The sequence below is a fragment of the Porites lutea genome, chromosome 4 (assembly GCF_958299795.1).
Source record: "Porites lutea chromosome 4, jaPorLute2.1, whole genome shotgun sequence".
In the NCBI taxonomy this organism is placed as follows: domain Eukaryota; kingdom Metazoa; phylum Cnidaria; class Anthozoa; order Scleractinia; family Poritidae; genus Porites; species Porites lutea.
This window is the reverse complement of record NC_133204.1, coordinates 26,330,760-26,358,019: the sequence shown is the minus strand read 5'-3', so window position 1 is coordinate 26,358,019 and position 27,260 is coordinate 26,330,760. Positions and strand designations below refer to the sequence as shown.

At 40.5% G+C, this 27,260-nt stretch overlaps 1 protein-coding gene across 1 annotated transcript in view; it reads right to left on the bottom strand.

The window, feature by feature from the left end:
• LOC140933115 (huntingtin-like) overlaps nucleotides 1-27,260 on the bottom strand; it is a 60,386-nt gene that overhangs the window by 2,183 nt on the left and 30,943 nt on the right. Inside the window, exons 35-64 of the mRNA XM_073382632.1 lie at nucleotides 26,459-26,624; nucleotides 25,300-25,503; nucleotides 23,216-23,319; nucleotides 22,405-22,508; nucleotides 21,882-21,966; nucleotides 21,359-21,535; nucleotides 20,212-20,288; nucleotides 19,720-19,837; nucleotides 18,703-18,846; nucleotides 18,213-18,299; nucleotides 16,269-16,410; nucleotides 14,773-14,984; nucleotides 14,193-14,270; nucleotides 13,695-13,791; nucleotides 13,241-13,312; nucleotides 12,311-12,625; nucleotides 11,300-11,391; nucleotides 10,472-10,626; nucleotides 10,154-10,222; nucleotides 9,369-9,561; nucleotides 8,453-8,677; nucleotides 6,831-6,986; nucleotides 5,592-5,663; nucleotides 4,839-4,954; nucleotides 4,143-4,257; nucleotides 3,384-3,529; nucleotides 2,713-2,780; nucleotides 2,520-2,631; nucleotides 1,449-1,611; nucleotides 741-823 (exon numbers count right to left, since the gene is read on the bottom strand). Coding sequence (XP_073238733.1) covers nucleotides 741-823; nucleotides 1,449-1,611; nucleotides 2,520-2,631; nucleotides 2,713-2,780; nucleotides 3,384-3,529; nucleotides 4,143-4,257; nucleotides 4,839-4,954; nucleotides 5,592-5,663; nucleotides 6,831-6,986; nucleotides 8,453-8,677; nucleotides 9,369-9,561; nucleotides 10,154-10,222; nucleotides 10,472-10,626; nucleotides 11,300-11,391; nucleotides 12,311-12,625; nucleotides 13,241-13,312; nucleotides 13,695-13,791; nucleotides 14,193-14,270; nucleotides 14,773-14,984; nucleotides 16,269-16,410; nucleotides 18,213-18,299; nucleotides 18,703-18,846; nucleotides 19,720-19,837; nucleotides 20,212-20,288; nucleotides 21,359-21,535; nucleotides 21,882-21,966; nucleotides 22,405-22,508; nucleotides 23,216-23,319; nucleotides 25,300-25,503; nucleotides 26,459-26,624 — 3,947 coding nt within the window. The remainder of the gene's footprint in view (nucleotides 1-740; nucleotides 824-1,448; nucleotides 1,612-2,519; nucleotides 2,632-2,712; nucleotides 2,781-3,383; nucleotides 3,530-4,142; nucleotides 4,258-4,838; nucleotides 4,955-5,591; nucleotides 5,664-6,830; nucleotides 6,987-8,452; nucleotides 8,678-9,368; nucleotides 9,562-10,153; nucleotides 10,223-10,471; nucleotides 10,627-11,299; nucleotides 11,392-12,310; nucleotides 12,626-13,240; nucleotides 13,313-13,694; nucleotides 13,792-14,192; nucleotides 14,271-14,772; nucleotides 14,985-16,268; nucleotides 16,411-18,212; nucleotides 18,300-18,702; nucleotides 18,847-19,719; nucleotides 19,838-20,211; nucleotides 20,289-21,358; nucleotides 21,536-21,881; nucleotides 21,967-22,404; nucleotides 22,509-23,215; nucleotides 23,320-25,299; nucleotides 25,504-26,458; nucleotides 26,625-27,260) is intronic.

Sequence of the window (27,260 nt, the reverse complement as noted above, 5' to 3'; positions counted from 1 at the left end):
AAATCTGGATGCAAGAAGTCAGAAGTTGCTTAAAATGAATATTTCATCTCTTATTTTTTCATTCTCGTGACCTACAGGTCAATCTTACGGCTTCACTTATTTTGACGTATAGCAGTTAGCAGTTTGTCTTTCCCCCTTACAGGAGCAGCAAAGACATAACTACAAAGAAAATCTCACCTAACTGTTTTACAAAGAAATCAACCACGCTCGGCACATGGCAGCCTTATTGGTCGAAAGAATCAATTTTTTTCCCGCAGAATTTGAATTTTAAAAAAAGGTTCTGTTCTTGTCGACCAACATGAACGTCTTGTTGTGAGCTACAAGCCAGGCCTCAGTTGTTCAAAAAGTGCATAACGCCATCCATCGGCTAAATCTTTATCCCGTAGATATGGCAATTGGGTTTCCCGAATACTTATCTACTAGATAGTGATTTATCAGGCCCCGGTTGTTCAAACGTTGGATAGCGCTACCCACCGGATAAATCGCTATCCAGCGGATAAGTAGCAGGGAAACCAATTGCGTTATTCAGTGGATAGCGCTATCCACCTTTCGAACATCTGGGGCCAGGTGGATAGTACTATTTTTTGTAATGTAGATAGCCCACAAAAACGCGCGGAACGAGTATGAATAGTCACCATAGCTTACATATTCCTCGCAAGGTATAAACAAAGTAATCCGCAATTGAAAAATAAATGAATAAATAAACACCACATACAATAGCACTCAGGCAAATTACTAACCGCTGGATAAAACTTCCAAGTGACAATAGTACCCAGTCTCTCACTTCTGACTGTTGTCCTTGACTATGAAGACCCTCAAACACCTAATAGGAGGAATACAGCAAAGTATATTAACTATTAACTTAAAAAAGGAGGGCCGCGGTGGGTCAAATTTTTTTTGTCACCCAGCAAAGGGACCGACCATTGGAAAAGAGTAGGGGGGAAGGGGTGGGGAATTTTCGAGTTGTATGAATTTTTTTTCCGTTAATATTTCTCTTGCAAGAATATTTTTTAAAGCCAATGCAGAAACATATATTTCTAGCGCTCTTCGCCGTGCATAATTTTTTTCATTTACAAATCCCATGTACGAATTCTTTTTTGGGGGGGTACTTCTAAACGCCCCGCCCCCCTCCACAACCTGGCCTCTCTCCCTTTCCTTCCATAACTTTTCTGATGGTCCGTCCCTGATGAGAGGAGGGAGAGGGGCGGACATTGTTTGTTTGAGAGGGCCAATAATTAGAGAGGGACAAGGTCAACTGTGGACTCATATATTCCCGTTAAAAAATAAATGCGAATAAAGAATAACAAATAAATCAGTTGCGACAGAACTTCAGAATAATCTTAAATGAAGAAATGCCCCTGTTTTAACGTAAATAAAAGACTAAAGGAATTTTGTAACACGGATACTTTGATGGGCTCTACTGAGCAAAAGCAAAGTATTTCCCTCACCTTGAATATAATTTGCGCCATAAATTCAGGATGAGGCTGTTGACTGGAAAGAAACTCTCCAATCACCTTGTTCATGATTTCCTGAACAGGAAAGAAATCAAGCAACAAAGGAGGCAAAACCCTCGCCACAACTCTCGCCTCAGACGGTACACCTTTGCGTATTCTGCACGGAATTACAACAAGAATGTTACGAACAAGTAAACAAATAATCAGTAACAATAGTTGGAGTAAGAGAAACTTCAGAGTAGCGAGAGAAATCAGTTTTAGATTGCCAAAAAACATGGCCACTCATGGGCCACCAATCAACAGTAGCTCCAAAGATGTTTCTTGTGCGTGTGTGTGTAAATAACAAATCGACATCAATTTTTCTTGGTCTTTGCTGTTGCCGACCAAAATAATGACGTCAACATGTTCACAAAACTTATGTAAACCTCCAGCCACAGGCGAGTGGTTGGCCTGCGTCACCTCAAGCCACAGGCGAGTGGTTGGCCTGCGTCGCAGGCGTAAGTTAACCTTGGTTGGTAACGTCTGCAAAGCTGCGCCGAGATCCTTGTTCTGGGCCCCTAACGGACTCAACAAATTACCGGAATTGCGTTACGAATTTCGTTTCATCCTGATTGGCAAATCCACAATGGCTTTTTAACAGGCCAATTATGGCGCGTTCTCAAATCCTGGTACACCGGGGGAGGGGGGGGGGGGGGGAGAACAAGGATTTCAGTGCTGTTTCGCAGACGGACTTAACCAGAGTTGAGTTTCGTCTTTGGCGCAAGCTAGCGAGTGGTTAAACTGCAAAATTTTTTTAAAAACACTTTGACCTCATTTCTATAGCCGACAAGAGTACAGACAGTGGAAAATTGTTCTCGATTTGTTTTTACAATAATATTGAGGGTTTTTACGTCCACTTCTATTGAATTTTCTCGGAAAATCCCGCGCGCGACAAAGACAAAAACAAATTGCGCCACCATCGCGTCACTTCCATGGCCTTTACTCTCATCGGCCATAGCCCTCGACCAATCAGTGAGCAAGAAATCGCTCAGTTATTGTAAAATGTAAAACTGCTTTTGTACATACCTGTCAAAAAGAACAGTAACGCGCTCCATGGCTATGAGAAGTATGTCTTCTGTTGGAAATTCCGTAGTGTCCGGCTGAGGGTAGATTCCACTTGGTCTGTCGCCAATTTTTCCTGCCAACACAAAAGGATGGACATCAAGTTCCCCATAGCTACACCTTACACAGGGGTAAATAACACTTTTTTTGGTCTTACCTGTATACATGCAAGTGACCAGTAAACCCAAAGCAGATATGGCTCTTTGAGGGTTCTGCATTGACAATCTGTAATACAACAATTGATGTACAATTCATTAATAACTGAAAAGATAGCAGGGGAAAAATCAATTCCCCTTTTGAAGACGGTACTTCAGACGTTCCAAAGCTTGTATTCTTAAACTTTTTTAAAGCGAGATAGATAGCCTACGGCTAGTGGCATTAGGCAGTTGACCATGAACGACAGCCATCTCGACCACTAGTATTCTTAGCAAAAAACTGAGAAACGGTCAAAGTTCCTTCGAGACCGAGCAGTTACGGTGAGATGAGGCACTTAGCTGTTAACAGTCCCCTAATTTTCCATAAGATCACCGAGATAAAGCGTTTATCGTTACGGGCGGCCATCTTGGTTTCAAATGTACCGAGTGTAGCCTGAGGATGAGTATCAAATCTACTTAGTGGGCGGAAAACGGTTCGGGAGGAGACACGAAAAATATCTGTTTTCCCCACCACTAAAAACCTCGTGGGGGCCCGACCTATCTGCACTAGGTTCTCCATACCGACGATCTTACGGAACAATAGGAGCATGTGAACAGTCTAGGAGGCACTGTAAGATCAAAGACAAGATTTAAGATCAAATCGACACCAAAGAGTCGGACCCACCCCACTCACCTGTCAACACTTAGCTTGACTAAGGAATCAGACTCTGCACTTGAAAGAGCAAATGACACCACTAATCTCTCCAGTCCACGCATGATTGCATGGTAAACACATGTGGGAGTGCTGTCCTCGTTTGACGACGCGAGACGAACCGCACTCTGTGAATTGAAATTGCCATAAACAGAACTGATATATACATTTAACCGAGCCTAAAAGCCAAGCTTCCGTTCATACTTTTAATTTACTCAAACAATAAACTGTAAACAAATAAGCTTTAAGCCATTGCAAAGAAATCGGTTAATCCACAAATCTATACTTAATTTTTGGAGGGAAAAAGGTAGACGATTTCACATCAAGCTAATAGACGTATATTTAGCAAAACAATTATAAATCAATTTCGACCACAGTAATAGGCTTTGAAAAGCACACACTGCATCACCGAACCCTCCCAAAAATCGTGCCGACAAACCGTTACTTGTAAACTAGCCTTTAAATTGTACATCACAATATCTGATAGTGGAACATATCCCTTAAGGACAGTTTTAGTTTGTCCAACCGATCTTCAGTCATAAGGAAACTTATGCAACTACGACGGTGACGGCAACGAGAACGTCAAAAAAGCAATAGGTTTGATAAGGCCTTCAAGGCAGATTTGTGCTTTAGAATGCATCAATGGGAAGACCAACATGTGTGTAACCTAACAGACGACGTAGGTTTAACAGTTTTTGTAACAGAAAAGAAAGCAAAAACACATCAATAAATGAACAGTACCTTGAGAATGTTGACCTTGAATTCTTGGTCACTGATTTCATCAGCGTATCTCTCCAACAAATAAAATATTGTAGACCACATAACTAACAAGTGATGCTCCGCCAGGGACACCGCGCTGAGAAGGGGAAAAAAACTCCTTAGTCGGGCAATACAGAAAACATTTGCATTATCACAATCCATGGACAGTCTTTTTACTATCTATGTCAAAATCCCGAGATGCCAAAGCTTATTTCTCTTATAATCTTTAACAACACGCAGTCGCAACAGAGACGGCAGCGAAAACGTCATTTATATGGAGTGCATTCGCGTTCCCTCCCAGATGCCGGCGAAAGAGCGTTGAAAAATATATTAATAAATAAACAATTTATTATTGTAGTGGTGTGTTTCAGTCCACTATCAAACGTTTTGAGGTTGCCGTTGACGTTGCCGTCCCCGTTTTGGTTGCTTAAGCCTTTTTTTAAGAGATAAGTTACAAGATACTTGTTGCAAATATGTTTAGCAAGCGCTTACTGCTACTCACGATGCAAGCTCTCATCGCGACACAAGTTGAACAGAGGGGCTACTAACCATGCAGCTTCACTCACAACTTGTCACATAACACATACCTGGATTGGTTATTAGGTGAAAGAAAAAAACCACCAATATCAATTGAAAGAAGAATTTTCAAGAGAAAGACACTGCTCCAGTTTATCTTACCCATTCAGAGTGTTAAGCTTCTTGTTCATGAAGTCGGTAAGTACAGGCAGTAATGTGGCTCCTACAGAAGTCATGTGGAACTCTAACAAATACATTGCGCCATAGAGGGCAGAGATCTGGAAATAAAGATAAAACACTAGTCAACTCCTGTAAAATGTAATAAAGAACGCAAAACACGGCATGGTGAAGTTGTTAATCACCTATCCTTCTTCACAGTTTGCAACAACACCTTTGGGAATACTTTTTTAAAACAAAAAGGAATGTAGAAAGACCAATAAAGGGGAGAAAATCAATAAGCTGGCCTGTCTGCAGGACAGAAAGATTAAGCCTGGGTAAAGGTGCAAAAAGCGAGAGATGACTGTAGTTTATGGAGTCCTGTAATAGCTATTAGTGAGCTTACGCAACAAGACGGCAAGAAGTAAAGGACGGTACAGCTGACGGCAAAGCGGTTGTGTGTGACAAAGGTGACAGGGCTGTCTATTACTTAGGTGTTTTGTCGTGATTTTCACTTACCATTAATGTTTTGCGGTCTTTTACAAAAAGTTCTGTTTATAAGGAAGGTGAAGTTCGGCAGAAACATTTTTTCATAAATAATTATTGTCACGCTTGTCACACAAAGTTTGCCTACTTCTTTCCTCTCCTGTCCTGTTGCGTAAGTTCACTATTGACGACTTCACAGTAACGTAAGATTGAGTGACGAAAGGAACAGTCTTTTTTTCACTGAAGACTCAAAATGACACTAATTTATTTTACCTGAAGAGGCACATGTGGGCTCCTCAGTGAGGATTCTAAAATCTTACAGACTCTATCAGCGGTGGGACCTTCCTGAAAACAAAGTTTAGTTGTCATTAAAATGTGCAAAATATTGCTGTTACTAACGAGACTATAAATTAAATGTTCTGTCTACTAGCAAATACCCTTAATCTTGGACAAAGAGAGATATGTTATGAATTGAACATTTTCTTACCAACAAGACCCCCATCCTGCGGATTAGCTACCACAATGACCCCTTCCTCCATCCCACCCACCCCACCCTAATCAATGTCGGGCCGGCAAAAATGATCCAGTCGCACTTCGACATTGTGAGGTGTGAGGGGGGAGAGGGAAGTATTTGTTACTTCCAGTGTTAAAGAGCTTTAGAATTACAATAACAATTAATTAAAACTTATATAGCGCAATTATCCATTAAGTATGATCACATGCGCTTTACAAAGACTAAAAATCAATAAAATTTACAAGCAGATAAAGAGATAAAAAATAATAATAATAAAATCAACGACATAAATACCCTTGCTACCATTCTACTGCGCTTTGCAGTAAGTTTAAAGGACTAAAAATGAATAAAAATTTACAAGCAGTTAAAAGATTAAAATAATAATAATAAACGAAAATAAACGAAATAAATACTCTACTACAGATTAAAAGCTTGTTTTAATCTACAAATTGATCAGCAAGAGAAAATTAACAAGATATTCCCTCAGATCCAGCGAAAAAATAGGCCATTTCCGAGTTCCAAAAGTCCTCAGTTTCAAAATGAGGCCAAGTGCACAACCTTTCTCGTGAAAATGAGTCTCATTTGCATGAGAATGAAAAATCATTTCCACATCAAATGCTGAGCACTTAACCTCGTTTTGATACAGAGGCCTGGGGGAACCCGGAAATGACCTATAATGCTTGTGGTTCCAAGCGGCAAGATACTCCCAACACTTGGTGGTAGAGCCTTCTGTTATGCGGCCCCGAAGCTCTAGCACAATCTACCCAGTAAAATATCCAGCCTTGAGCTCTCTTTCAAATTTTAAATGCCATGTTGAAGCATATCGTTATAATCAGGTGCCATACGGTGAATAGCTTTAAAAGAAATAAGCAAAATTTTGAAACTAGAAATGGCAACGTCCATTTTTCTTAACAATTCCGCCCAAGACTGTAGTATCCTCGAGCAATGCTAGACACGTAAAAACGTAGCGACGAAACCAAGATGTCTTTATAGCTTACCGTCTTAAGAAAAGTAAGAGCTTTGCATAGTGTCGGCAGCAAATACTGAATCAGCAAGTCGTCTTCAGAAGCGTGGTTGTGATGTAACTCTAACAGAGTATCCAGTACCCACTCAAAGTGCGTGCCGTCCACAAACAGGTCAGACAACACCAGCAGCTACCGCAAAAATAACAAAAAATAATAACGAAAAATGAATTGAACAACGTTCACACGACACTGGACGTGTTTTTGACCGATTGAACACTCGCGTAGGTGTTCTGTTCACACAGAATCACCCCGTACGATAATTTAGACCCCTGGCCGTTCAAAGTTCCGTGTGAACAAAGAGAAACTATTGAACGGTCCCGTGTAAATGAAGTGTCCGACCAAAATCTTTCATCCCGTCGAAAATTCGTCCTAAGTGCTAGGCTCGTGTCAACCAGCCTACAATACTCGACAAAAAACTTGAAACACTTGTGGGCGTCTTCCCTTCCCCAATGTTGATTTGGGTATTACAGTCGTCTCAGTGCTTTAAAATACGCGTGGCTCAACATTAGAGAAAGAGAGGGGCACATTTGAGTGAGAACAAAGGTGTGAAGAGTGAATGTAAGAAATTTTCGAGAAAATGCAAGAGAAACGGTTTCTGTTTCAACGATTTGTGACAAGTATTGTAGCACTTTGTTGACTCGTTTACACCGTAAGGAAAGATAACTTGTATATTCCTCGTTTCAAACGTCGCAGGTGCCAGTATACGGTAGAGATTTTACAATGAAACAAATAAAACGTAATATCAAACACCGCGGATAATTTATAACAGCACTTGAAAGAGCAGCTCCTTTTTGGTAACCACGAAAGTTTCGTATGCTTACATATCAACTTGCTTAAGAAGGAGTACTGAAATTCGAAACTGAAACGTTTACCGACGTTTGTGTGATTTTAAGTATACTCCATAACGTTGTACGTTCAAACATCTGTAACTTATCAATTCAGCTCTGAATTTCCGCTTTCCTCTTTCAGGAAGCACGTAAGCTAACGAGACTTTGTAAAATGTCAAACAAGGGGTAACTTTCAAGAACTGGTGTAAAATTTCCTCTTCCGCTTTGTTTAATATGACAAATATTTCAAGATGACGACATTTGACTACTACTACAAGAATTCATTTCGTTTTTGCTTTCTTATTAAAAATTTGCCGACCGCGCTGAAGCTTGAAAAACAGTAACCCTTATTGTCACAAGAAGCAACAAACTCAAGGATTCTGACGGATGTAGTAAAACGACTTTAACAACTGAGCAATTGTCGAATTCAAATTTCGCAAAAGTCACTAAAAAGATCTATTCTAGCTGGTTTTATTTATAACTGCGTGCCGCCGCGTACAAAACCACCAAAGGTGTAACCGATTTGACAGCATTTCAGCGCTTGATGTTTGCTTCCACGAACAACAAAGGCTCCGTTTTAGATGAATTGCAACTCACAGAGCAAGTCATCTTCTAACTAAATCATAAACTAAGGAGCGCGGTCAATGACTCCGGATAAGCAACATGTGAGAAGGGCTTGTCCGAAGGGCAAGCTGGAATTCAACTTTTTTTCAAGCCCTGACTGTTGATTGAGTCAACATGCATACTAGTTACCACTCTCCAACTCACCGCTTTCGTTGCCTCAGACAAAAGCGCCAGAGGAGTCTTGGGTTGAATATACGGTGACATCCATTGTTCAAAAAGTTCGAGAAGGAACTGTTCGCAAGATTTGATGTCAAGTTTTTCGGGTTGAGGCATGCGCGGTAGCGTCACTACAATAGCACTGTCATCTTCACTGTCATATCGTTCTTGAAGTTCGTTTTGTGCTTGATTGAACAGAGCGCCAACTGAGATCTGGAAAATAGTAAAAAACAAACTGTGCTTAGCAAAGAGTAAGGATACTTTTACTAGTCGTATCCAAGAAAACACACACAAAAAAAGACAGAGATTGTAAAACAAAAATTAGACATTTTATTGTAAATAGTTTTACTGTATAATCTTGTCTGTATATTGTAAATAAGTGTTTCTTTCTCTTTTACTAATCAATAACTGTATTAATTTGTTTTCTCTCGGCTTATAAGCATATTTTATCATTGCTAGAGGTCTAACCAACCTCATCAATCCCGAGATTAAATAAAGTTCCATTTATTCAATCATTCACTTTCACATCTTGAGATACCGCAGGATCTCAATCAAGCAAGCTATTTTCAAATTGTAGCGTTCGCACTTTCAATCATGGACAAACGTCTTGGACACTCCATCGGCATATGAGGGGCTCCCTTTAAATCACACATGCCCAACCTCTCCCCCACCCCACAAACAAGGTTGGACGTGTGTATCCAGAATTTTTTTCAGTTTCAACTTTGTATAGGGTGTGGCGAGGGAGAACTGCAAGATATTTTTTAAAAGGTTGCAACGTTTTATAAGGGCAGCCGGAAATTACAGAAAATCACGAGTACTGTATTACTATCCCAAGGAATTTTGTCCAGGATTGCAGCTATTGAACAAAAGCTGACTAAGCGTCAGTTGCTTATAGCCTTATTACCTGTCCTAGAGTGTAGTCGTGGAAACCTAGCACGCGATCTATGTTAAGTCCATAGAGCGGATGATCAAACAACATCCTGTTGGTGATCCACATAGAACTTGAGCTGTTTAAACACATGAAGCCGTTGGATCGATGAATGCTGGCACAGCGCTCTGGTCTCAGTTCCTCGTCGGACGTGAACGACCTGCCAGTACTAACACAAACACATAACATTTGGAAACCTAATTTCACCCCTGAGAATTTCGAAAAAAAAATCCAAGATGGGATACTGAAAGCAGGTACAGGATAAACTTATATAGCAGGGACCCATGAAAATTAGATTTGTCATACAGTAAGAAATAACAAACATAAAGCTGGGTGTACCAGTAACGTGAAAACCGTAACAGGTCGTTTGTCTGACGACAGTCGCTTTGTTGTTGACCACAATCAATTACAAAGTGACTACGATCAGACAAGTAATAAACGCGCCTATTATAACAAAACCCGCTATGACAAACTTTCAGCTACGATGATGTTCTTTGCATTTTAGTTATTCGCCAAGAACAATGTTTTTCATCACGGTGATTGCTGTTACAAATTTCGCGCACGTTTAACGGATGATCATTCAAGAATAAAACTAAAGTCAGGGTGTGACTTTTTCACGCGAGTTTTTGTGGAGCCCCGATTAGTATATTTCCGTGTCCTTTTGTCATTAAACAAACCAAAATTACTTTGGCTTTGTTTTGTTGACACGAAATTAAAAACCGCCAAATAACAATGAGTGGTTTGAGATTAAATAACATTACCCTGTACAGCACATAGCAACAAACTCTTCTTCCACAATTCCTCTAACAAACGTAAGTTTCTTGCCTGCCCTAGGAGAGAGAGATGAAGGGAGGTTTCAACGTTTCATATGCAATCGAAACAATCACTTAAGGGCAGTGGCCTTCTATGTCACAGGGAACAACTTTCTGCGCATCAAGTGAAGATGTCTCTTCATAACAGATACACTACAGAGTACTGTGCTGTATGAAAGCGTTTCCTTTAGAGTTATCTTTGTGGCTTTGGTCATGAGAAGTAAAATGTCTGAATCGCCTTACATAATATTGAAATTTAGACCACACCTGCTGCCAAGGAACGGCAGGTCCTTGTGTCTTGGTCTGTGAAGATAGGCACTGATGGTTGGGTTCCCTGGAACTGGGTACAAGGTTGTCTGAAGCAGCAGTGCAGATATACAGCGGACTGCCAGACAACAAGAATGCGTTGACTCCATGTCTTCCTACAAGAGAGAAAGAAAGGGGATGCTAAAGAATTTTGATTGTCTACTCGTATTATCTCAAAAGAGAAAAAAATAATGGGATCCAATACAATGTCAAATACGGGTTTCTCAGTTTGTAAAACAATGTGACCATAGTTGAAGCAACTTGATGAGAATCTTTATCAGAACTATAGACTTAAGAATGGCTGCTAAAACTGAAAGTACCGACTCTGAGCTAATTTTGGTTGTTGTTGTTGATGTTTTATGTTTTCCTTTTTTTGTTTTCAGTGTTCTCCTATCATCTATCCACAATGCCTTATGTACTGTCCCTTTCACACCGAAGTGGATAAACAAGGGCTCCTAGGGTGCTTCCCATTTACACAAACCACCCGGGTGGAAATCTTGTGCACAAACATAAAACTGTAAAATTTGACATGGTGGGAGAACAACCCCTCCAAAGTATATCCAAATCAGCTAAACAGACTAAAAAGAGTGGAATAACTGCATAGCCTCAAATCAAAGCCCACGTTTTCTGAAGCTTCAAAACAGAATGGCGTGAACCATTGATCTACTAACCACAATTTCCGGTTTTCCCATGTAAATGTTAAGTATCCGAGCCTTTGGGCGTTGTTTATCGACAACGATGAGATAGGCTTGATAAGGGTTTAACAAGGAGAACGATTTTGTTACAAACCTCTGTAGACACTGTATCAGGTAACGGAGGAGAGCTAATAACGCCGAGCAGAGCAGCCCAAGTTTCCTCAAACTGCTGTCTTGATGTCCAGCCTAAACATAGCATGGAACGGACAATAAGGATATGTTGACATAATACTGGATAGGACAGCTTTCCGTGCCGACACGAAAAGCAATCAGGTACAGCATAAACAGTAACGGCAAAGAACTGGAACAAGTCGTTCACACACATCGAACATCGTACCGGAGCCGTTTGCCGAGAGGGTTTGGGGAACTAAATCCCAGTCCTCACTTCCGAATATTTACTTCCGTCTCAATGGATTCCAGTCCTCGCTTTACTTATTCACATCTACTACGGTGCGCATAGCGGTTCACACTTTATCAAAGTGCGACACAAAACCTATCCCATATTTGATGCACCACTTTCGAGAAAGGCGCAGCGCAGTTTCCGTTACAGAGACTGTTCTTATGTGTGAAGGGAAGCCCTATCCAGTATGGTTTTCGTGCCGGCGTAAAAGCTGTCCGGTATAGCGTGAACATGGCCTAAATGGAAATATGTTCCCGCCAAAATGTAACGGAGGAGGAGGAGAACGAGAAGGAGAAGGAGGGAACTGTGGAGATTAAGCCAGGGGTCAATTTAATAAAAAAATTTACACTTGTAATTTACAAGTGTAGTCATTGTTTAAGAGTCTCAAAACAATAGCTACACTTGTAAATTACACTTGTAAAAGTTTTATTAAATTGACCCAGGATTAAAAGTATAGAAGTGGATTTTCGTTCATCATTTATCACTTCACAAAGCAGGATCCACAAAACAAACATTGTACATGCAGTACAATTCAGACCGACTCTTTCGTCAAACTTCCAAATCAAAAATTAAAAATTTAAGTAAGCTAAAACCGATGATAATCGTCGAAAATCGAAACTTTTTAAATAAATCAGGCTCTTATTATGTAGTCTTCACTCTTAGTATAACTGAAGTTGTTTGTTTTTCTTTTGAACAATTGCTTACCAATTAAATTAACCCTTTTCACAAACTCATCCAGCACATCTTTCTCTTTCAGTATCTCTATTGGCAGTGGCGGAAGCTCGGTTTTTAACGGTCCTTCAGGGATTGGGGCCCATCCCATCTTCCAAACCAGGGGTGGAGTCCGTGCGTAGCTATTGACCAGCGGCTGCCTCGCCAAGCCAACTATTACGTCATGAAAAGGACCAATAAGGAATTGAGGGAAAGAGGTCCCTCCACCAGTGGATAACTTCATCAGTGCGAGGAGGCGATGGACTAACATGGAGATCTCGCTGCAAGCTTTCCTAGCGATTTGAATTCCTAAAAAAAGAAAATGGTTAAAAAGAAAGAAATTAAAAGTGAAAGAAAAAAAAGGCTACAAGGTTTAGGTAGCCAATTCCCTAAACCCGTTTAGCTCTTATGGTGATTAGTACCAAATTTCTCCTTATAATGATACTACTTGTTCAAAAGGAAAGGTTTTAAGAGTAAACCAAATGAAATACAAATAAAATACATCGACAATGTAAAAGAAAATTGTAGGAAACAACGAGCGTGGACCCAAATGAAGTAACAACTCCAGTTTTCCAGCATCATTTTCTGCGTTACTATCGTACAACTGAGTTTATTTTAACTTAAGCCTCCATAACGAGGTCATTAAGACACGCGCGAAGCAGGAGGAATAGTTGGGGAAAAGCACGAGAGGTGAACCTGGAGCTCTCTGTTGTACAGGTCATTTAACGTTTTGTTCTCACACAACTAGTACTAACTAAAGTGTAGGGAGTGACGGGTGGTCTATCGGGGGACAAAACGCTCTTGCTACAACAGCGTTGTGCTTTGTGTAAATTTTAAGTCTGACACGAGTGATTGAGGAGGTACAAATGTGTGTGCGTAATGGCAACTAGATCCTTTCCCGTGAAATTAACTGATGTTATTTACCTTCATCGGTGATATCAACTTCTGTTTCGTCAGTAAAATAGTGCACTCCCTTATCGTCTGAACTCCCGCACACTGTAAATAAGGAACACACACAAAGCTGATAAACTATAGAGTGTTCACCTCTAAACATTACTATTCAGGGAAGGCAAATACAAGTACAGTAAGGGTGTGTTTGTTTGAAAAATCCAAAGGCAGTCTGAATGTCAGCCGTCTCCAACCCCTGACCTGGGGTGGGGTGCTGGTAAAAGAGAGAGAGAGGAGGGTGTACCTCCCCAGCGTCCTTCACAGGTTGGGGCTGACATTTTGGACTGTTTTTATGTGCTCATTTTGCTATTTCAAGAAATTCTCAACTTAAATCTGCCGTTTGCCGTAGACGTGATTCTAAAACTCTCTAAGGATGCAACCGTTCCCTAAAGAAAACTTCAACACAAGGGAACTTAATTATCTTACTCACCTGCGTTTAACAGCAAATGAACGTGACTGATGGCAGAACAAACCAAAGGAAAGAACTGAAACTCCCCAACACTTTTACAACAATCTAAACTGAGAAACTAAAAATGGAAGAGAAATCAAACATCTTAAACAATGAGGGCACAAGAGCCCTTAAAACGTAATTTTTTTTCACCCCCGAAACACTGAGGAGTTCTTAAGACCTCGTTTGTGTCTGTGCGTTCCAGATCGATTGGAATTTCAAAGTGTGGTTTTTGGGGAGAGGGGAAAACCAAAGTACTCGGATGAAAAAAAACCTCTAAAAGCAAGGGAGCGAAACAACAACAAACTCAACCCACAAATGGTGTCAACGCCGGGATGTGAACCTAGGCTACATTGGTGGGAGGCCAGTGCTGTCACCATTGCGAAACTTCCCCCCCCCCCCCCCCATCCTTGCTGTCAAAGAAGTCGTCATAAGGTGTTGGCATTTTAAGACTTTAAAACAGATACTATAGTGCATTACCTTGGCGAGGCATTCGAGCTGAGACGTCAGCTCAGCGGAATGAGGATGGTTTCCCTTCACGAAGTTACAGTGGACCATCTGCAGACAAGAGAAGTAAAGGACTTTGTATCCACTGACAGTTGTAAGTAACCTGTATTAATAAATGGTTGTCGTTGCTCTTGTAAAAGCCAGGCTCGTTTTCAAAGCTGTACAACGGCTCTAACAGCAGTAAAGCAGAAGAGTAAGTGGATACTACGTGGAACAAGTATGAATGAAGGGAGTAAAAACGCGTAGAAAATACAACCAACTTTTCGACTATTCAACCAAGCGCTAGAAATACAAGTGATTTAACGCTTGGAAACAATGCAAACAGTGCTGACGTAAACACACGAACAGTGTACAGAAAAAGCAACTTGCATTACATGGCTCTAAATGGGTGACATATATAGAAACCCAATCGTTTGCAAAAGGGAAAATATACGTCAAATCAAACAAAATATGTTACTGCTACAGCTAAGACGGATATCTTGCATCACAAAATATATCATTTGAAAACAAGTTTGACAATCATGACTTTGATAAAAACGTCTGTTTTTCGTACCGCCAGCGGGATGAAGATAAACTGAAAAAGAACTTCTTTTCCAGATTCAGGGATTGCACAATGTTCAGGAAGAATGAGAATGCCACTAGCCAACGCCACAAGAGCACGGGAAATACACGTGACTTTCTTACACCATACAGCATCGTTGCACAGTGCTGACAATCGATCAGAGGCCAGACAAACACATTGGATTTTAGAGGAATTTTCGCTGTCTGAAATTAGAACAAAACCATTAACACAAGGTATAGATCATTACATGCTATCTTCAGAGAAAAGATTTTCACAAACACTTCACTTTGTTTACCATGAAACGTCGCCATAACAGCAAAACACTTAAGGCACCATCAAAATACTTAGGTAACGCTAAAGAGATTTATACCCCTTTTACACGGGAAGGGGACCATTTTCTGAACGCTCGAATTTTTTACCAGTGCAACCCGTTTACATGGACTGACCGTGCAAATTCTGTTACAGTACTATTTCCACAGGTCGGCACAAATTTTTGCCAGTACCGGTCAGCATTGAAATGGCTCTTTTTATCAATGGTGCGTAACTACAATCAGCAACAAACTGAGTAGGGACACTTCGCCCATTATTCCGCGCGGCCAAAGCATTTCGGGTCACGTGGTCCGACCGTTCGCCTCGGATATGTCACCGAAGTGAATTGACCGAGAGAACTGGTAAAACGACGTAAAGGGACTAGGCAAGGAGCTTCCTTCTCTTCATACGGAAACACCTTGACCGTACGAAAATTTGGAAGCCTAGCCGTTCAAAGTTCCTGGTGAACAGAGTGAAAGTATTGAACTAAGTGTCCGTTCAAATTTTTCAGTCGGTCGAAAATTCATCCGGTGCCTTGTGAACGCCTTTAAAGCAGCGGAGCACCATGGGTAAGAAAATTTGGTTATCTATGCATCTAAAAAATTTTGGTTCTGACAAAGTCATTTGTACGTCCACCCTTTCATGTTCGCGGATGTAAAATGTCACATTTACTCGCTAGGAGTCTAGGGCATATACTATCTGTGTTTAACTTGGAATTGGACATTGACGTCATGGCTGTCCAGTAGAAAGTCTTCCAGAAGGCTTGTAAGAGATTAAGTGAATTTTCCCTGTATTTCCTCCAAAAATGAGCGTCCATAGGACGGCTGGACACCCTTCTGGCTAAAGCCTTGCGTCATGGTCAATTAATAGCTGTCAAACAAGGGTATCCGCTGACCAGTGTCACGTAGATATATCGGCTCAGGTATACAACTCATTGAGCTAGGTGACTATTATCCGTTGTCCAGTTATTGGTTTTCAATTGATCTCGGGCTCAAGTCCATTTTTTTAAGGTGCAATTTAGTTTGCTTACGGCAAAAGTTGAAATTACTTGAGAAAGCCATTCCTTGAGAGATCACTAGAGAGCTTCGCTTTTGGCCTTGGCTATTAAATCTCTATTGTTCTTAAAAGCGACTTCCCGAGGCTCAGCTCGTGTATGAAGTTAACACATATCATATTACCTCTAAACGTTCGGGTACGAATGACGTCCTGGACAACTTTTTCGACATGCGAGAACAAACTGAGTTTGGAAACCAGCAAAAGATGATCTACATCGCTGTTGTCCAGTTGGTCTGTGTTGTGATATAAATTGCTGGCCGCATCCTGAAAACATAATTAATTCGAAAGCAAAAGAAAAGACTCTTACAACAGACATTTTATAATAGACCCCTTTAAATGTACGTTTGCCACAGCTGTATAGGATTGCCCTATTAGGGAGTTTAAGATACGGCGACTACGGACTACGGCTACGGATAAACATACTACTGCGCATGATCAAAACCACGTGACTGTTCATTTTTCCCGCGTAGCCCTGCGGCTACGGTGAGTTGTTGAGGTGTTTCGCGTGGTCGGGACTACGGAGAACATTTTGCTCGTATTTTGCCGTCTCGGTAATTCAAGAATCTCGTCTTTTCGTAAAAAAGTTTTCAATTCACCTGCTTTAAGTGAGAGGGAAGCGAAATATGCAAGTTGTGTCTAATTTCTGCTCAGATTTACTCTTTTAATCCACTGTTGTGACTACATTTTTATCTTGCTAAGCTCATAATTATTTAAATAAGCTTCACATTGACGGCCGAGGAGAAGAGAAATTATGCTGGTAATTTACTTTCTCTTCGCACTTGAAAAGTTTCAATGTTTGTTCGAACTGATTAGTGTGTCTTTCTACTTGTGTAACCTTTGTTTATGCGAGTTTTTGTATCGCGTTTGATGAATGAAAATGATGTAAACATCTTCTAGACAATCGAAACTCGGCATTTCAATACTTCAAACTACATCAAATCAGTAGTCGGAGAAATCCACCTTCTAAATCTAATAAATGAGCTATTACTATTTCTGTCTATTTCTTTAATATTTGACATAAGTATTCATGGGCGAAAAAAATTAAACCTGTGTAACCAAACTTTGTTCACCAATTTCACCCGAAGTAATTACGTGTAATTGCTTCCTTCAAGTACAGAACAAGTTGTTCATTGTTCTAAAGATAAGATCACATGCAAAAGTGACTTGCATTTTTGTGAACTGTGATGAAAACAAGAAAATCTTTGCGTGTTGTTTCCCACTCCGCCTCTTCTCTCGTAGTCTACTGTCTGTAGTGCAATCTTAACGTTCTATATTTGCACGACTCAACCCAGTGCTACAAACGAAGGACAACACTCGTCCAGCCGTAGTTCGTAGTCCGTAATCTCCATATCTTAAACTCCCTATTAGCACACTAATACACTACGTGTGTTATGTGCATGTGCATCAGTTCTCTAAGTCGAAAAAATGAGAAAGGTGCGCATTAAGTACCTAGAAGCCACTGGTTTCCTTTCACTACGTTTGGCACGATGGGCCACTTTCCCGTTTCCCATAATGCACCTTCTTTGCCCCCCAAAATTTTGCTTAAGCATTGTTTTCAATTTCTCTTGAAAAACAAAGGTTATGCAAAATTTGGGAGGACAAATAAGGTGCATTATAGGAAATGTGGAAGTGGCGTATACTCCTTAATAAATGGCTGTCGGAAGTTTAAGTGTAGTCCTGCATACATAAATACGTACATTCAAACTGAAACACTCTTGTGTTAAGTCTTTTTTTTCCATCGATATGAAATAAGATCTTGAGATTGACAATTCGATTTACGTAGCGATCCAAAAACTGCTCTTCACCATTTCTATTCCGTTTTTGCATCGCCGTGAACTCTTTGACCATTTCCTTCACTTCTGCACTCATAAGTAACGTCAATGATTCCATACTGACAACATACAATCACTGACGTCAGAGTGACTGACGTCAACGACTGTATATTGCCCGCACCTTCCAAATATGGCCAGCGCCAGCTGGTTGTGAAGAATTCACTGGGGATTAAAGCCAATCAGAAACGGAGAAATTTTTTGAATGAGTTTAAAATGTTTTAACTCGTATAGTACCTCTGCATTTTGTCTTCGGGCAGTCGACTGAAGAGTTCTTTCGATTCCGCGTAGAACACATTCTTCAAGCAGAGAGAGGTCAAACTGCTAAAATATCAAAAAGAGTGGGAAATAAAAGTCCTTACTCTTACAAGTAGCATTCGATAGTTTTCTTATCCAATAATCGAAATACAAATTATCCTCTGTTGTGATACCATACATCTATTGTGGCATCTGTAAAGGATGAATGTGATACTGACGATAGAGAATGAATAATTCCCTCCTAATCGACCGATCATTGTACTAGGGTATTTGCACCCCCCAATGCAAATGGCTCACTTAACTACAAGCTGCAAAATCATTCAGGATTTTGAGTAAACTTGGCATTCACACTCGAGAGTACTTGTTTATAGCAAGCACTCATCAGTGGTACCTAAAGTTTGTAGGTTCTCGCTGTAAAAAAAATTGTTGCGTATTACATTACGATCTCTTTCACAGTGAGAAAACCAACCTCGTGATTGATAATTTCGGATACTTCTTCAGCATTTAGAACACTCAACATCTGAATGGCCTCTTGTGGGATAACAGCTCTTGTTTTTTGGCTCAACGGATGTCCAGCAAAACAACACTGCTCAGCGAGGCGACGAAACCATTCCTAAGATAAAAGGAAGAAAGATCCTCTGCTAAGCAACCACGAATCAAAGAGGAATACAACATTTCCGGCTGATGAAAACTGCCAAAGTGTCACTCAATTCCAGTCAAAATTCGTGGCCAAACTTATGGAAACACAAGATACAAGAAGACTTGACATGATACAGGTATTACTCCCTCATTTCTCCCTCAGTAAAATTAAATATTGACTCTCTAAAACGGACAAGCATTAAAGGAGAAGAGAAAGAAAGTAGCAAAGGTTCAAGGGACCTAAATATACTCGAGAAGGCTAAACAAGGCAAAGGAAGTCAAACTTGAATTGACAAGGCTCAAACCGTTTCAAGAAGTGACAATTCAGTGGTGCAATGCAATTCACCTTTATTTTTGTCATCCTCTAATCAAGCAACATTTTTAGTGGCATGATGGAAAACAGGTGAGCAAAATGCCGACATTTTTATGAATTCCAGCCGCTTGCGGTTATAAATTGCCAACAGATCGTTTTCACATGACGTCGTGGCGGCCATATCGGTGTATCAAAACAATTCCTGTGGGGATTGAACACTTTTCTCATTTAAGAACTTTCCTTTGTTCCAAGAAATTTGCTTAGCTACTGATCACGTGAGTGAAAACGATCTATAGAGAGTTTTCACATGAAGTCAAACGACGGCCATGTTGGCGTCCCAAACCAGTACTGTGGGAGTTGAACTCTTTTCTTATGTCCTCTTCTGCGAACGCTTTCTTTTGTTCCAATAAATTTGCATAGATGCTGGCCACGTGAGTGAAAACACTCTACACGGTTTAAAACAAAGACCCCGATCAAGTTTCTTTTCCCACTTGGTTTGCCAAGCGTCAAACTCTTTAAAGATTACCATCTTACCCTGCCGATTGTGTAGTTTTCCAGGGATGAGACTAAATCTTCACCACTGGGCATTTCGCGTTGAGGAGGTGAACTGGGGCCGAGAATTCTATTCACCATTAAAAGCAGTGACGAATTTCTGAAGGAACAAGATATACGTTATTATTACACATTCAAATTATTTCTCCGTTTCGGTTGGCTTTAATCCCCCAGACAATTCTTCATAACCAGTGAGTGCTGTAGGGTTCAAACCTTTCACAGATAAACTAAGAACATGTTCAGAGCATAATTTGATTGACTATCACTGACGTCAGTCAGTGATGATAAATAATCCACGATTCACGTCATGGAGGCCTCCGTAGATAGCGCCTCCTCCATCTGTACAAATTTCAATATCATATTAAAGAAGCATTTTCTGGGTATACCTTGCGCCTGTCTTTAATGATCTTCAACTTTACCCACAAACAACAAGCTAACGCATTAACTGTATAGTAAATACACTAACAAAACCACCTTTTCGCTGCCTTCTTTGACGCAATCAACTGACAAACAGATCTCAGGTCATCTTCTAGTACATCTTGCGCCGAGTCCTGGTAAAGCAAAACAAACAATCAGCACATGTTATCGCAAGGTCTGCTTGATTCTTAAAAGTAATTTTAACCACTAAGAGAGAGTTGGTTACAAGGGGAATCTTCTTCGGTTACGTTGAAAACCTAAGAACTGCTTTGAAGTTCAAACCTAACAGACTTGATCTCACGCACAACGACAGCATGAATTTTTTTTAGGGAAAGTTCTCTGTTACCACAAATGTTGAAGTAAAGTTTCTTGTTTGTCTAAAAACTGAACAGAATAAGAGACAGATTGAATGTAATATTCCTTGGTCAATGGTCAGTTACTGGACGTACATTTTCAGGTTTCCGTTTGAGACTGGCTCGGTATTGTTTCAAATAGCATTGTAACGACGAATTTTTTTTTTTTTTTTTTTTTTTTTGGGGGGGGGGGGGGTGGGGGGGGGGGTTCCCGCGCAAATTCGTAAAAGCCGATAGAGAAGTGTTACCGTCCCCAAACCAGTCCCATGGTCAATTCGCACGACACCGACCCAGTCTCACTCGCAACCCAATAATGGCCTATAGCGTCGGGAGGGCATGGGTACTAATCCCATTAGAGATTGGTACCCACTTTTCAAATGAACAAACGTCCTTGTGCGAGGACACAAATTGGTGGCAATGAAATACTTCCAGGCGAGAGCTCACGCCAAAACAGACAGTTATGAGGTCGCGCGGAAAACCTGAGGTTATTTACGGCAAAAAAATAAGTTAAATCAGAGTGGACACAAGTTATTAAAAACCATCACCAGTACACGCAGGTTCTGGCTACACTACGGAATTGTAAGATTCTACAAGTTTAAAACTTCTGATAGCTTGCAGCTACGTTTGAACGAGGGCATCGTTCTTTGAAACCCGCAATCAATTCATGCAGTCTTAGCCACACACTAAACAGGTCAAGTTTCTTTGCCACCTTTTAATTCTATTACTACTTTCACTGCCAGCAAAATGTGATTCTTAAAGGTGAACATTGAGCGCATAAAAAGCTGTTCGAGCCCGAACGTTATCAGGACGTCGGGAGACAAATAAGGTTGCTGCAAAAAATATAAAATTACCCTCTTCTTCCCGGATGAGTACATCTCAAGCTTTCTGCGAATGATGCGCTCGGTCATTCGGACAACAGATTGATGACTGGAGTCCAGAAAACTCTCTGTGAGTATCCTCAACAGATAAAGAGACTGCGACTGGTGCACTGCCTTCAAACAGAGCAACAGAGCTTTTACAAAGGTTGGCTGAAAACAAACAAAAATTAATTAGAAAGTTGCAAAAGTGTGGCGCAAAAAAAAAGGCCCCATATTAAAAAACCAGACCTTACGATTATCCGGTGTATACACTATAAAATGAGATAAAGTAAGGCTATTTGCTAGGTTCGGCATAGAGCAACCATCGAGTGTGGTCGGAGACCGTCGGGGAATCAGTCATGCAATTTTCTCACTTCATCACCGGGCTTAAAGTGTTATTCAGAAAAGCAGTTGCTATACAAGGCCATCTTAATTATTTATTATTCTCACTACTAATGACCCATGGACATATAATGTGGTTAAGTTATCAGGCTTTTTCCTATTTTTACTTTTTTACCCGTTTCATGGCTTCAGGCAGTGACCTGCAGGAACTGACAGAGTCCAGTAAAAGCTTGCTTCCTTCTGGACTGCTGTAAAGTATACTGCGAAGGGAGAGCACATGTAAGTAAAACGGCGTCGCCACACACTGCTCTAGAATATCACATCCATATCTTGCCCAGGGGCCAAAAAAATAAATAAAGTTATAAAGCTAAAGCTACCGTTTTAGAGTCTGAAAGAATAGCGACACTTGTAAGTTACACATGTAAAAGTTTTATCTAATTTTCCCTAAGTCTCCATAACGCTCGTGTGTTTACTCAGCCAAATGTTTGGGTACAAGAATAACCAAAATGCATGGATAGCAGCAAGCGGTGATTCGCTTAATCTTATTGGCCCTTTGAAAGCTCCGCGTGACACTGGGTCAAATGTTGTGTCGAACTGATTTATTGGACTGTTCCGGAAGCGTGATGGCCACCCACACTATGGCCTATTTAGACCCGTTGCCGTTGCCTGGAAATAAATCCTTAAGGTCGTCTTGTTACCTAAGAAATCCTTGTACAGGCGGTTCTTCAGCCATAAGTATTAAGTCCTCGAATGACATCCTAAGCAGAGTTCCGGCATGAGACAAGTCTAACTTTCCTTGGTCCTGATGGGTTAAGACAAAAAGTCAAGCAACTTATAGCATAGGCGAAAAAACCTTGACCTCGTCTCGCTCCGAACGACGAGTCGCGATGTTGGAATAATGAAGAAAAAAGAAACAATTCAGGAAAACCTAACCGTTACCAAAGGTAAAGTGACTTTGAGGTCTTATATTATGCTTTAAAATCTCCCGCTATTATTTAGTTCTTCATGTTATTTGGGAATGAATGCCCAAGAATTGCTACAGGAACAGAAAATTACGTCTTTCATAAACTTCTGTCAAAATCCAAAACTGCGAAAAGAGTAGCCTGCCTGGCAGGCGTTCGAAAAGGAAGGGGAAGGGAATTAGGGCGCGAGACCACGCGCGAGGGAGGAGGGGGGAGGGGAACGCGTTTACTTCCCTCCCTCCTCGCGCGCTCCCTCGCGTTCCTCTCGCGCCTAAAACTCCCTTTCACATGCCTTTCAAACGCCTACCACGCAGGCTACGAAAAGAGTGACAATTGAATACTTTCCGGGAAGAATTTGGCAGCTTAAATATCCCCACCCCTAGGAAACTGGTTTTCAAGAAAAAACCTGCTAATGCCCGGGGATTACCCCGGGGAAAATGGACGAAGCTGAAATTGATCGATGCAGCTGAAATTGGTCAATGCATAATACCTAAATAAACTGATGTCTGAACATAAAACAGAAGTAAGCCCGGTAATGAAAACATACCATGTGCTGGGTTATGAGAAGATCGCAGTACATCAGGAGTACTCCTAACTTAGTCACATCCTCATTCAAGGTCGGACCTTCTAAATCAATATCACCGCCTGAGGCTATAAAGCAGATAAGTAAAAAATGTCAAATGAAGAGAAAATCAGCTTTTTTCACTGTTTCCCATAGAAACGTCTCGATTTTGTTTTAACACTTCTAGTGATGAGGTTGAGGTTCCAGAGTGTACCCCGAGCTGTAGTTCATTAACGTTTAGAGAATCTTAAAGCATCAGATTAATTTCAAAAGAAAGCTATTCAGTGGAACTTTTACTGCGTTGTTGATTATTTATTGATTCTTATAGCATAAAAGTTGTTTATGGTAGAGAAAAACTCGGGAATGCGAATTTAGGGGAAAGCTCTTTGGCAGTTTCTTGATTCCATGTTACTTATAATGATACTGAGCAATCATGATTTTCCTGTGAAAGTGTCCATAACACTATACACGGCGGATTTAACTACACTTTAACTCGGGGAACTGTAAATTAAATTTTAAGTTTGACTAGCTCCCAATCTTTTCGCGGCTCCCCCGTCAAATCTACAAATAACGACACTGACCTGGCTACTACCGCACTCTCCAACTAATCCCGCCACTGAGTTAGTCTACGAAGGCTAACTCATTTGAAGTACACTTCATGGTGTAAGCAAGAATGTAAGCAAATGCGCAGAATTTCCGCCAAGTCCTCTTAATCCTATAAGTACTACCAGAAACCCATAAGGGGTTGAAACGTGTAACTCGCGTTCAATGCTTGTGAATATTCATTTTGACCATATTTGGAAATCTAAGAGACGGATATCCATTTTCAACAAAATGGCTGCTGCGCGATCACCATGCAGATGTTTTAAGACAAGAGTTCTGCATTTCAAGGTTAAAAATACACCGTTAAAAGACAAAAAATGGAAAGAGAAAGTTCAAAAGAATGCTCAGCTTTCTTTTTGTGGAGAAAGGGAAGCTTTTCATCAAGAAATCGTCCTTCGAGGAATTCAACCTTGTTTTCTTCACGGCGGAGCCCATGGTCTGTTTTGAAATGCAACCAAGTCAGCGAAGTTTTTGCTGAATTTTCAGGTACATTTTGCAATCTGTGGCCAAGACAATTAAGTTTTCGAAAGGGAATTTATGTATTTTTTTTATGTTTCATAGACGTTTTATAAATTTTTCTCGTCGGCGCTAAAGAAAAATTACAAAATGTGCCCTGATTTGAGATGGATTTTGCGTTGAATTTTGCCATGTGCTTACCCGATGCCACTTGCGTGAACGGATCCACGATCCAGATAGTGTTTTCCGAATTGCTTTAAAGGATTAACTTTTTGGACTTTGAATAAAAATTTTCAAGAAACGGCTTCTCTGTCTATTGTTTTGAGTTTGTTCAGTCATAAAATTAGCTCAAAACACGATCGTGACTACAACACCTATGTTTAATTTAAGCTTTTAAAATGCTTCTCACATTCATTACAAGCATCACTTTTTGCGAAGATGTCAGGTTCAGGTTTTGGACACTTTCGATACGCAGCTAATAAATTTAATTCGAAAACATTTTTTCACTGTTTATTCTAGACTTTTAACATAAAAATTTTAAAAGCCTATTTGCAGTATAAGATTACCGTGCAGAGGGTCAACGAGGCATCGTTTTTTGAAGTGACAACTTCAAGAAGTTGCGAGGCCGTCAATGGGTTTCATAATGTTACGTTTGGCCCGGGTGGTAAGGCAATAATATCCTGCTCAGTGTTTCGGTAATATTCCTGGTTTCAACCTTTGAAAGCTTTCTCGGCTTTCGGGAGTTTTTCCCCCGTTTGTCGGCCATTTTTCTAAGCGGGCGCGGGAACCTGAAGGAAAATTACGTCACGTTGTTTACGAAGTTTGATTGGTCAGTTATCTCTTCTTTTCGTTCCAAATATGGTACTTTCGAAAATGAATAATCACGAGCATTGCACAAAGCAAACATATGAGAGTTACACGTGTCAACCCCTTATGAGTTTCTGGTACTACACAACGTTTCTTTTGTATTTCTGCTATTAGTCTCAGTCGGCAAGATGTATAACTTTTACCTGTGCTTAAGCGAGTCCCCGTATCGATAAAACCACACCAGAATTGGGCGTCCATGTATTTGAGTTGCCGTAATACCTGGCACCACTGCAATACAAGTACTGGGTGGGTGTCCACCAGATGAGAAACACACTCATTAATTATGTCCACAGACGGCGCAATGAGAGGGGAAGAACTTGCTAGCTGTGATACTTTCTTGAAGTTTGCTGAAATATCAAGTTCAATAGGTTTAATTACGGTGGTTTTTAATGTTGAGTTCTTTCATAAAGTACATGAATGTGCAGGAAAACAGCTCTTTACAGGGATATTGAAATCAGTAAAGAACATTAATGGTATCACCCAATTTTTTACATAGATGACTGTGCACGAAATATAAAACAAAGCTTCAAAATAAATGAGAATACACAGTACTTTTTACAAAATAAAAGTTCATCATTAAAAAAAGGACGCACAATGGTAACCCTTACTGGAATGTAAATGCCTGCACTAGAAACCATTGCGTTTTAAAAACCCCTCCCGAGCAAAAACATTTTCCTGAAAATTCCTGTTAACCTGCGAAAACAGCCGTTTCTCCTCGCTCCTCGCCGCTGGGGACTTCTCGCGAGGTGGAACGTCTGCAACTCAGCGACAGAAATTCCATACTGATGGCGTAAATCAATGTTTACTTAATAAATCCGGTCGTCATGGGATTCCAAATGCAAATTTGTTCGATTTTAAGTTTCTCCTGGTCGATTTTAATAAATTGTTGTGTTCATCTGCGAACGAGCTCCAGCAACACGCAAACGCTTCTTCTAGAGAAGAATATATTCCACAAATATTGGCTGTTTTGTTATATACTCAGCGCGTTTACATTTAACCTTTGTGGCCTTTTGTCTTTTCTCTGTCATGTGTAAACAATAGCTAAAACAATGTAACTACTCCGTCGACCAATCAGCGCTTCTGACCCGATTCCGGACAGATTATACGTCATCAGTATGGAATTTCTGTCGCTTAGTCGCAGACTTTCCTCCTCGCGAAACGTCCCCAGCGGCGGGGAGCGAGGAGAAACGGCTGTTTTCGCAGGCTAAATTCCTGGTTGTTGTTGTTGTTGTTGTTGTTGTTGTTGTTGTTATTGTTGTTGTAACTAACTTTAGGCTTACTGCACACGTGTTATACACAAACCTGATTTTAAAAGATGCGTAAGACATGTTAAGGTGCATCCAAACAGCTTAAACACAAATGTCTCTACTTCCAGCGACCTCTTACTGCTTTCCTCAGTGTTCTTTGTTATCCTTTTAACATGACTGGCAGTCACCTCCACCACGTAAAAAAGAAATTTTACAAATACCTAAAAAGAAAAACATTACTTATCTCTATTATATCTAGTGAAAGAAACGTTAGGTATGCGCACAAAGAACCTTTCGTCTCATGGTGCCGGAAATTTTGGCGCTCACTTAAGGTGCGAACGCCTAGACCTAGAAGAGGAAAGTATTTAAGCAATGTTCAATTAAGCTTTGTTTAACTTTAAGTACAGTAATTACTTAAGCCAATCATAACAGCCACAGACAGTCATAAGAATCATTTAGAGATGCCGTTGGTCGGATGCCAAGCGCGGGAAAAGAGAAGGTAATGTGCGATTTTGCAGCCAATCACAAGGTAGAGCAACGCACAACTTAAATAGTTGGGTGAAACACTAGGGAGCTAACCAAACCACGATGGCGACATCAGCGAAAACGTAACTTTTAAAGTGAATTCCTGATGTTGCAAATTTCATGGAGATTATTCCATTTCGTTCAATCGGTCAAATGTAAGCGAATTTCTCTGGCAATGAATTGTTCCGGTCCCTGTCCAAGGTTCAGAGAAAAAAAAATGAAAATCGTCGTCGTGTGCTTACTATGTCCTCCATAAAACCGAAATTAGGGAATTTCACGTCGTAGTCCTGAAGTTAGGGGGTAAACAAATTTACCAAAAATGTATGCGGCAC